General features: G+C 47.5%; 1 protein-coding gene across 1 annotated transcript; it reads right to left on the bottom strand.

Annotated features, from left to right (window-relative positions):
* Nucleotides 1–10,510: 10,510 nt before the first annotated feature.
* Nucleotides 10,511–11,897, bottom strand: LOC109731449 (zinc finger protein GIS3). The gene has a single exon (XM_020290599.4). The coding sequence runs from the start codon at nt 11,666–11,668 to the stop codon at nt 10,892–10,894; it is 777 nt and encodes a 258-aa protein (XP_020146188.1). The 5' UTR covers nt 11,669–11,897; the 3' UTR covers nt 10,511–10,891.

Here is an 11,897-nt window from a genome sequence, read left to right as displayed (position 1 = left end):
CAATTCACACCAAACTTCGCGCGAGAGTTCCCTCTGTGTCGCGTGAAGCGAGATATAGGGGCGCGAGAGTAACTCATTGACGAGTACTCCTTCAGGAGCCCCGGTAAGGTCACTTGGGGTGGGATGGGAGCACGCCACTTTTCACACTCTCAGCCGCCATCACGTGCCGCGCTCTGGGCGCTTCCTCCGGATTTTTTTCAAAAAAAAGTATATGTTCAGCTTTAGATGATTTTGTTTGGTTTTTTCAGCTTTTATGTTTTTCCCTAGTTTTTCTTTGGATTTTGGACCAAAAATATTCAAAAAACAAACAATAGTTGCGCAAAAAAAACACAAAATTTCCCATCCGTGAGAGGCATAGATTTACTTCTCGTGGAGGCACGTTTTTGCTTCCGTGAGAGGCACAGTCACGCCTCTCGAAAAGAAAAAAGCGGTTTTTTACGTTCCGCAAAAGTCAAGGATTTACTTCTCGTGGAGGCACGAATTTGCCCCCGCGAGAGGCATGGTCGTGCCTCTAAAGGAAAAAAATCACATTTTCCTTTTTCTTCATTCCGTGAGAGGTACGGATTTGATTTCCGAGAGGCACTGTCATGCCTCTCGAAAAGGGGGAAAACATGTTTTCTTTTTCTTCGTTTCATGAGAGGCAGGGATTTACTTCTCGTGGAGGCATAGATTTGCTTCCGCGAGAGGCACGCCCGTGTCTTTCGGAAAGAAAAAAACGTGTTTTATTTTTTCTTTTGTTCCGCGAGAGGCATAGATTTACTTCTCGTCGAGGCACGGATTTGCTTATGCCTTTTGGAAAAGAAAAAAACACGTATTTTACTTTTTTTCATTCCGCAAGAGGCACATATTTAATTCTCATGGAGGTACGGATTTGCTTCTACGAGAGGCACGGCAATGCCTCTCAGAAACGAAAAAAATGCATGACTCTTTGGAAAGGAAAAAAATGCTCTCGGTTTGGTTTTTTCGTCGAGTTTTTTCATGAGAAAAGGTCATCGAAACCAATCAACATGGAATTTAGTTTTAAAGTTCTCGATGCTAGGGATCCAACAGTGAAAACAGTTCAAGATTTGGATGCACTGTATAAATGACTTGACAAGATGAGCGTGATCTTTGGAATGAGTATCTCTTAATTAGTGATTCTATAGGGGCACCCCTAATAGACTTCTTACAGGTGCACCTATACCTCGCTTAGCATGAGCCTCTACGCTCGGCTCAAGCATGTGATAATGGGCCAGCCCACGCGCGGAAGGCCACAAGGCAGAGCCTCGTTCTCTCTGGGGGTTTTGCACTTTGTTTATATTTTTTTGCTTTCTATTTTACTTTTGTTTATACTTCCAAATATTTTAAATCTAAATATTAGAAATACACTTTTCATAAAACATTTGAAAAATATTAATCATGCATTTGAAAATGTTAAATGTGCATACAAAATATTTTCAATATATATGGAAAATGTACAATATGTATGGAGAAAATAGACATAAAAATTTTAAGTTTTCAAAATGTTAATCATGTATTTAGAAAATGTTAAATTTTTATAGAAAAAGAATCCAGTGTATACAAGAAAATGTACAATGTGTATGAAAAAATATAGACATAAAAAAGTAAGTCATAATGTTAATCATGTTCTTGGAAAATGTTAAATGTGTATACAAATAATGTTAAGCATGTATTTGGAAAATATTAAACATGTATATAGAAAATATACCTGATGTTTACAAAAAATGTAGAATGTTTATGGAAAAGGTAGGCATCAAAAATAGGTGTTTAAAAAAATTATAATCATGCTTTCCAAAATTTCAAATTTGTATATAAAAAACATCCTGTGTATGGAAAATATGTACAATGTGTGTGTGTGGAAACAATTAGACATCTAAACAATATAATTTTTGAAACAAAAGTATTAATTATATATTTGAAAAATGTTAAACATGTATAGAAAAAATGTTCCTGATGCATACAAAAAATGTACAAATGGAAAACAAAGAAAATCAATGAAACCAAAAAAACAAAGAAATAATAAGAAAGAAAAGCAGAAAAGAGTGAAAACCAAGAAAGAAACAAAGAAAAATGAAGACATAAAGAAAAGTAAAAAAGACTAGTGAAAACCCTTTTTTTAGAAAAGGAGGAGGACCCCGGCCATTGCATCTGGTCGATGCATGCAGCCACTTTATTAATTATTCACAAGACCTTACAAAGTCATACAACAGTAAGACTAAAGCCACCGTCTAGGCAACATCTGTCGCTATTTCTATCCAGTTGATGAAGGGATGCTGATAGTCTGGGCCTAATACCAAACAGACCTCGCAGCCAAACCTAACATCTAAGACCTGAGGTCCCAACGAGGACGCCTGCCGGGTATGGGCACCCACCAGTTCGGCGCACTCCTCAACCAGGGCGCCTGCCGGGTATGAGGCCACCGCAGCCACCTGCCGCCAATCCATCCTCAGTGATGTACTGCTGCATCAACCTTGCCAGGCCTGCCGTCGACGCCACCACGATGCCAGACAACGCCACCATCCTGCACGTGTCCATCCATGCGCGCCCATCGCCGAAACTCCGCAACGCCATGCCGCCGTGATCCGCTGTCGGCCTTGCGGTAGATGTAACACCGCTCCTCCTCTTGCCACCTCCATCCATCACTTGCTCCAAAACGACGCCCCCAGGAGGGAAAGCGATACAGAGAACGACATCATCGTCCGATCTGGGAGACCCAGATCTAGGGTTTTCCCCGGAGCATCCCGAGCCTGATGACGCAAACTGCAACGACGATGCCTCGACAAGGAAACGACATCCAAGACGCCGCCATCGTCCGCCATGACCGGAGTCGGCGCGATTTTCATCGGCACTTGCGCCACCGGGCGTGCGCCGTCGGCGTCGCTGGTCCCTTCAACTGGAGCAAACTCCAAAACGATGCCCTGAAGAGGGACTACGACGCAAAAGCACCGCCATCGCTCAATCCCAAGGAGATGAGTTTCCCCCAGAGTTGCCCGTCCCGACAAGGACCAAACAAGGATGGCATCCGCAGATCCGCCCAGCTGCCGACGTGTTGCACCCGCCACCGCGCCGACCGCGACCCGAAGACCAAGCCTGGCCCTGATTCGGCCGCGCCGCCGCCGTTCCTGATGACCGCGACGCCCCAGACCTTGAAACCACCAGCCGTGGAGGTATGGAATCGCCGGAGCGCCGCCACCCCCCGCCGTGACGTCCGGCCGAACACCACGCTCCGGCCCGGGGGCGCCGGCCCGCGCCAGCCCCTCACGAGCGGGAGGGCCTCGAGTCCCTACCGCCGGCGGCGATGGCAAGGCTTCGCCTTGCCGCGCCCTCGGGCGGCGGCGAGGGAGGAGGAGGAGGAGAAGGGGAGGCCGGGCGACGGGATCTGGGAGCCTCCCGGCCGCCACACGGGGGCAACTCGGGAGGAGGCAGGAGCGTATCAGGAGGAGGGCAACCGTCCAACCAGTGAAACCCGTGTAAGACACAAAGAAAAGTGATGCAAGCAAAGAAAAAACCTAAAAAAACCTGAAGGAAACAAAAACAAGAATGAAAAACAGAACAACAGAGCCCTGAAGAAAACCGTAAAGATACAAAAGAAACCGAAAAGAAAAACAAAAGAACAAAAAAAGGAAGAAGAAAACCAGAAAAATAACAAACCAAAACTAGAACAGCGTGCGAGCGAGCGATGAGAATTGGGTTGGCCCAGCTTAAACGCGACTCGAATTTTCTTTAGGCGACTGTACGATACAACTTGCTGTAAGAGTATTTCCAACAGACGCGTAAAAATATCGAGCGCTAAAATAATTTTACAGCGCCATTGTAGTACTTTTAGCGCCCCGCGGTCAACATTGGTTTTTCAGATGCCCAGAAATGCGCGCCCAAAAAAACACGCAGTACAAATTATGAAGCAGCGTGATCCATCACCCCAAATTTGCAGGTGCGATAGCGCTTTTTAGCGCGTGTTCTAAACCTTTGCAGCATCTACTCGAGCGTCTATGCGTTAAAAAAGACGGTTTTTAGCGCGCCGAGCAGTTTTTACGCGCCTATTGGGGATTCTCTAAGCGGGATATAGTAGCCGCGCTCCCTGACGCTCGCTTGTTGAGAGGGTGGCAGAACACAAGGCCTCAGGTGAATGGCCCGTGAGGACATCACACCCAGCCTTCCTCTTCCTCCGCCTTGCAAGTAACTCAATCAACCAGCTGATCGACGGATCGGTTGATGCCTAGCAGCAGCGGCTAGTACTTACCTAGCTAGCCCCGACAAGCGCTTTAGAGTCTTTAGAGTTGAATTAACTTGACGCCTCATGACTGCGAGCCACGACTAACAAACCTACCGCTACCTAGCTTACACATGCAAGCAGTGGTAATCAACAGCACACTAGCTACCTAGCAGTCCTGCCAAATTAGCATTGTTACTTACTCCACAAGTGCCATTATACAACACGTAGGCTGCTAGCTCTCCGTACGGTAGAAAGCATCTCAATAAGAAGATGATGCCTTTGGGGCTCAATGAGCCAAGCTAGCTATCTAGCTACAGTTAGTTTGGACCCATCCGAGAGTGATTACGCCTCAAAACTAGAGCACTAATGTACTTCCTTTGTGGCTTAATGAGCAGAGCAGAGACCTAGCTAGCTACAGTTAGCCTGGACCCGTCTGACTGAGTGATTAAGCCTCGCACCTAGAGCGCTACTAATTAACCATTTATGCGCTACATTAAGCAAGCCTGAAGATCTGAAGCCTAGCTAGGCAGGTTAATTATCTGCCATAGGTCTGTTAAAATTGTGATCATAAGGTAGTCAGTGCAGATTAACTAGTGAAATAGCTGGATATGGCAGCTTGGTGGAGTGCACTGTCTGCAGCCTCAGAGTGCTTAGCCAACTGAAAGTAGGTCAAGCTTCACACCTGGCACATCACCAGCAAAATCAACCAAGTGTGGTATTTTTACAGGGTGTGAATGTTAATGTGAAAGTGAAATACTACTGCTACTACTACAACATGCCGATCAATTCAGTGAGCAGGGAAAGGGAAAAGGATGTTGTATCAGATGTGTGACCATTCATGCATCAAGTACTCCCTGCAGCCAATCACACAGCACAAAACCCACCACTTGTGCTGGGTTGAGCCGAGCTGAGCTGAGCCATTGTGGAAAAGGGGGAGGAATTGGGGCATGTAGCGGTACCAGAAAAACAGGGCAAATAAGTGACAGGATGCAAAGTACAGATACCAATAAAGCGGGCGAGCTTTCTTTCATCAGACCAAATGATCAGGAGTCCACCAAGGGGGGCATGCGCTTTTTCATTTCGCATGTCAATATATGTATGTGTGTATGTGTCAGCCTAAGCATGGCATCTTCCTTCTAATCATGGCGCTCACTCCTAGGGCTACTAAAACCTTGGCACTACCTGTTGAATTCTGACTGGTTGGTGGCTTGGTGCCATGCACACCAACACCAACACCTCACACCACCACGAAAAGAGGGAGGAGGGAGTAGGAGTAGGAGGGTACTTAAGTACAACATGATGATGCCCTAAGGTCTTTGACATGATGCCAAAGGGAGACAAGACATTGACTCCATTGCTTCCCTTCTAGACAAGCTAGCTATCCATGGGGACTATGTGTGCTAGTAGCTCAGTTGGGACCCCTAAAAGAGGGGGACTGATCAACTCCTCAGCATGAAGCAAAGTTGGTTTCCTTTTTCTCTAATGGAAATCCATCCATATCCTCTAGCTAGTGCACTATTAGATGTCTTGAGATCCATGACTTGTCTTTACTGTTCTAGCACAATTCAACTCCTCAGGGCCTGAGGGAAGAAATTAACATGAAATTCTTGTGTTCTACCATAAGTTACTGTTGCATGCACACCAATTCTCTTAAGCTAACAACAGTGATTATTCCATGCCTTTAGGGCCACCGCATATTGAAGTGTTTTCTTAATTAATCTTGTCCGAGCGAGGCTCCACGGGAGGATGCATGACAACTCGGATGCTTGCCCGAAATTGGGATATGCTCCAACACCACATAGATATACAAACAAACACACAATTAATTTATACTAGCATATTTGAGTCGTCCAAAACCACACACAAGCTGCCATCTTTCGGCGCATAATAATCAAGTTGAGGAACCCTAGCTAGCTAGAAGAAAACAACAAGAGGCCGGCTAGGGCCCACAATCTAATCACGTCCCATTTAGGATAAGGTTTCTTGACATAAAACTACATCAAGGGACTCGAGTGAGATCATGGCAAAAGTGTTTTCAAATCTCCCCTTTTGAGATCTTGTTTGTAGTTGGGACATCTTGGTGATGGTGACTCACATGGGGAGCCTCAGCAGGCCAAAGTTTTTAATTTATTTTTCTAGCTAGCGTTACTTCTTTAGCCTTTACTCCTAGGGGGTGCAAAATAATAATTGTTCTAGATGCCTTGTGGTAAGGGTATCGCCATAGGCAGTTTGTTGGGAAATATGATGGTTCATCAGCTCATGCCTTCTAGTGGTTGGGTGTCCTACTTAACAAAGTATGGTTCAAGGAAACCTTTGGGGCCAAATGTCCGCTTGGTGGTCATTCAGTTTGTTCTGTCTCCTTCTTTCAAAAGTGGTGGCCACTTCTGAGAAAATATAAAGAATGTTCTCTAACCTGTAGCGATCAATTATTGACCTCCCTGAACTACATATACATGCACCCCTGTGATTAGGTATTATGACGACATAGAATTATCAAACTGTGCAGCTATAATCCAACTATCGATGCATTAGTTTGCACCAGTATAAATTAATTAGTGCCCAACTTTGCAAGTGCCTAAGTATTATTATTATGAGATTGCTAAAAGTGATAGTATGTATGAACACTAACCTAAGAGTAAGTGCCCACATGACCTACCTTAGCCATTTCCACAATTATGTCCAAACAAAAGTAGATGATAGTACAAGACAATGCATAGTCCAAAAAGAATCTAACTCTTTGAGTGTCCTGGTTCACAAAGGAATGTCTTAGTACCAAAGTGGAGTTAATGTATGACAGCCATGTCAAAAGTGATTGGAAAAACTTAATATAAATAGTACCAGGTGGTTCATTTCTGCATCTAGGAAAGTGATCGCAACCTCTTTCTGGTCACGTGCATCGCAAGTTGTCTCGACAAGGAGTGCTAACTCAAGGTGGCAATACATGCCAAACTAATGAAGCCAGTACACATGCTTTCAGAGTGGAAACAATCAATTAGCATAAAACATCTTGGACCGGCCCAAACAACTCACTGGACCACAATTACACGTTTTTAATAAATTCTAAAAAATCCGCAAGCAATAAAAAAAATCAAGCCACCGAATATTTGTTAAGCATAAACAAAAAGCAGGCCAATAATTCTGGCATACACTTAAGAAGTAAGCACCCTGGTGAATATGCAGACCGATGTGCAAAGATTCTCATAGTATAATTGCGAGAGAATCATATTCGTTTCCAACTCAAGCATAGCCCCTACATGTGGACTACATGATACTCCTTGGGTGCTTAATTATTCAATGCTGCAAAGATTACAATTGCCTCAGGAAATCGGGACAAGAAAAGGACAAGTACCCAAGTTGATATCAGGATAGACACCTACCGACGCAACTTATATATATTCATCTGTTTGTTTATCAGTATTCGTAGCTTTACATCACCTTCCCCATCACATCAACCACTACAAGAATTTGGCAAAACTTGAACCCTAAGAAGTTGCCGATTAGTATCCTATATTCTAGAAGGCAACCAGTTGGTGTACTTTTAGTAATTCAAAACAAGCTAATTAAGTGTCAATTAAGTGGACATCCCTTTCAGCTAGCTATAGCTTCTTAGCTAGAAATTTCTTCCTAATCCACATGTATTCAAGTACCCTAGTCAGCTTATCACTATTTTCAGTCACCAAACAAACACAAACGTAAATGGCCGCCTAGACTAAAGTGTGATTAACTTGCCTGGTCTAAATGTAAAGGATTTGGATATGCGCACTAGAGAGTAGAGAGGGGCCATATATGCGTCACCTGCTTCTTGCCCTTTTACCAAAAGACTGAATACCTACGTGTACTTGGGCCACCAATTAAGTAATCCCACGAGCAACACAAGATCCCAAGATGATGCAACCCAAAATCGTCAGTCTCACAGCATGCAAAATTAATGGCCAAGTTGAGAGATGATGGCATCTCAGTTAAGCTGGCAATTTGATCTGGTCACTAATCAGGACAACCGAATTAACCCAGAGAGATCGAGGGAGGTCAGATATATGTTGATGTTTTGTCAGCTATAGATTTGTCAAGCAGATTGAGCTGGCGCTGGCGCGTAAACTAATATATCCGGCGTACGATAGTCACGATTATATTGATTAATTAGGGTTGTACACTAAACTAAGCTAGTTGCCTGCCTGGAGACATCCTATGAAAACCTTTGTACATGCGTCTCCCGTACAATTATAGCAGTCGATTTAGATTAGTTTTATATGTAATGACGCTTCATCACGCTTGGCAAAGTAAAGCTACTCCCCAATGACGTGTAATGGGCATTATACAATCTATCACCATTTTATCAACTAGCTTCAAGTGAAGTTAAAACCTTGGCTAATTTAAAGAGACTAATCCACCTTGACCAACCTAATCTCTACTACATGATGTGAATTTGATAAATCAATAACTACACATGACATATATGTACACACGGCAAGTGTTTAGTATGCAAATTTTACGTCGGACACTTACCAGCGGACCCCGGCCGGACACGGCAATAATGGTTCATGCGCATGTAACCGCCGATAATATAACCATATACGCACGGAACAACACCGACAATCGTGTCTTATAATACGGTCTCAGGGGCGGGAGAAAAGGGGGAGGGCAGAAGGAAAAGCGGGGGCCGGTGCGACCGCGCATCACAGCTGGTGGGCGCGAAAGGCTGGTAACCCCGCGCTTAATATAAGCGATACGAATCTTAGGATGATCTATCATCCTCCTCCTCCTTGCTGCCACTGTGCACATGTTGACTAATTAATCCTAGTTTAGGTCCTAGGGACGCCTACCAATTAACAAGAGATGGCAAATTAGCCATTAGTACCAGTAGTACTAGTACTGATCGCATGCAGTAAACAAAACCCTAGCGTAAAGCACAACCTGATCCTATTGGCCGGAATGGCCGCCATGCGTGCCTTTTGTACGTGGCCAGGTCGTGGCTGCTGTCGTCGGGGCGGCCAATGGGAGGCCACGGACCGCGGGACATGTGTCGAGCTGGCAGTGGCCGGAAGCACCCAATGAGAGCCCGAAACGTGGTGGGCCTACGTGGCCCATTCGGACCGGGCCCGAGGGGCGACGTGGGGCCCCCCTGAGAATCTCTACGCAATGGGGTTCGCCAGACATTACCATAAAAAGAGATCTCCGGACTTGCTGTTCTCAGCCACTGTGTTTGTGCTTGTGTTTGATTACCGCACCGGCAGCACAAGCACCTAGTGCCCTTTCGCTCCTCACTAAGCATGCCATAAGTAGAAAAAATTAGCCAGCGCATATGCGTGCGTGGACTCCTGTTGCCTCGGCCACATGCACGCACAGTTGCACATCAGATAAGTAAGCACCACACGTAACAACACAAGAATCAAGAAATTAGAGTCGAATTTGGGCGTGCATGGAGGAGCATGCATGCATGCATGGCTAATTTGTGAATGTACAGTGGGGTGGGGTGGGGTGGGGTTGACACGTAGGGTACGGCGAACAGTGGCGGGGTCAGTGGATATCGCACGGCCGGTTTGGCCTGGAGCGAAGTACCAGGCACAGAGGGCGGCACGGTGTGCCACACGCAGGCGCCTTTTGCATGCACTCGGAACAAGGTTTGTTCGATCACCCATGCACGCACGCACGCTAGCTTTGGTGGTGCACTCTTCAACGCCTTGCGTGCGGTGCCGCGTCCAATCAACCCATGCGCCCACGCCCACACCCACACGTACTCGCTCGCCCGCTCGTGATGCATATGCATGCGCGTCTGTAAAATATGCAGGTAAATCCTGCATGTGTAGTACATGTGTGTGATTGCTAGCTACTACAGTAGCTGGTAGTATGGCCTATACGGGTAACTGTCGACTGCAACCAAAAGTGGCCTTCTCTCTTGGGTTAATTCTAGAGGAAGTGAGATTGTTACTGGTGCTAATTGGTCGGCACTGGTAGTAGTGCCATGCATGCATGCTGAAATAGGAGATTGTCAATTAGGGCAACCCAGATATAATTAAAAGGGGGCAAACAAAGTTTATTAGGTGGCATGATGGAAATGGAACAAGAGGGGAACTGACTCATGGTGCACTCACCTATCACCAAGTGCCTGCCGCCTTGATTATAAATGGATGTGCGTATGCATGCCCGTTTAGAATACACTTGCGTAATTGTCATGCATGTGAACATCCTCGATTTTTTTAACTCGCCTTGACAATTTTTTTGCTAAATAAACGGATCATCCTTGACAAATCAAACACACGTCCTCGTCGATGGATGGACGTACTAATTGTGATTAACACATCAACAAGAAAATGGGTGATATTGATCAACACTGCAAATGGCAGAGAGGGATGATGGATGGATGGGTGAATGGATTTGACCAAGAATTTACAAGACGTCATCGATCGATCTCGGATCATATCAGGAACGTACGGGAGTTGGTTCGGTTACAAGGCAGGGGGCGGCCGGCTTAACACTCCGAAGCTAGCCCGGAAGCTAAAAATTACTTATACTTTACTTACTACCGCTAGCTAATTTAATTACCTAGTAGTACTAGCGAGGATCGATCGATCGAGCTTTAGTTCGGACGCATGCAGGTACTAGTAGTAGTGGGTGGGTAATTCATCCCTTCCTTTTTTTACCGGAGCAACAGTGTACGCGGCTCTCGATCGACCGGAGTCGTCACAAGCTGAGCTGCAGGTCCAGCCCCAGCGCGTCCTCGGGCGCGGCGGCCATGGGCTCCGGCGCCATCACCATGCCAGGGTATCTCGGGAAGCTGGCGGCGTGGAGCCTCCGGCCGTGGTGGTCCACCACGTCGGCCTGCACGACGTAGGGCGCCGCGGCGGCCTGCGCTGCGGAGGAGGCCGTTGGCGCGTAGGAGAACACGGCCGGCGAGGCGGAGGCCGGGGTGGCCCGGCCGGAGGGGAAGACGCAGCCGTGGGAGACGTGGAACTGCTGGCCCTGGGCGCCGCCGGCCACCGCGGCCGCGCGCGGGGAGAAGTAGACCCAGCTGGTGGGCCCCGTCCCGCCGTCGCCGGCGCCGCCGAGGAGGTGGGGCGGCTGCGCGAAGGCGGACACCATGGGGTTCATGCCGCCGGCGCCACGAGGGTAGAGCGCGCCTCCCCCGGCCGCGCGTCCCGCGGCGGCCGCGGCCGCCTGCAGCTGCGCGCGCTTGAGCTGCTGCCGCTCCTTCTTGTGCGCGTTCTGGTGGCCGCCCAGCGCCTGCGAGTTGGCGAACTCGCGGCAGCAGTACTGGCACTCGTACCTCCGCCCCTCGCCACCCCCGCCGCCCGCCGCAGCCGCCGCCGTGGCCGTGGTCGTGGTGGTAGATGACGAGGAGGAGTCGGAGCCGCCCTTCTCCGGCTCGGCCGCCTCGTGCTCGGCCGTGTCCATGGTGGTGTGGCTCTCCTCCGCCGAGGAGAAGTGGAAGCCGAAGAGCTTCAGCCTGGGGCTCGTCATGCTCGTACTAGAGGAGAGAATTGAGCAGAGAGGAGGAGACGGACGGAGAAGAGAGAGGAGATGGAGATGCTGCTGTCCGTCAAAGCCGGATGTGCATGGGCTGTGGCTGTGTCAGGTGGGGAGGGGCAGTATATATAACACCTGGAGCCGGAGGCACGCACAGGCAAGCACAGTAGTCCTCCCAGTGGATATAGGTGAAAGAAGTCTGCATGTATGATTTGAATACATA

This window comes from Aegilops tauschii, chromosome 3 (genome assembly GCF_002575655.3).
Source record: "Aegilops tauschii subsp. strangulata cultivar AL8/78 chromosome 3, Aet v6.0, whole genome shotgun sequence".
Lineage (NCBI taxonomy): Eukaryota > Viridiplantae > Streptophyta > Magnoliopsida > Poales > Poaceae > Aegilops > Aegilops tauschii.
This window is presented reverse-complemented; position numbering and strand designations above follow the sequence as displayed.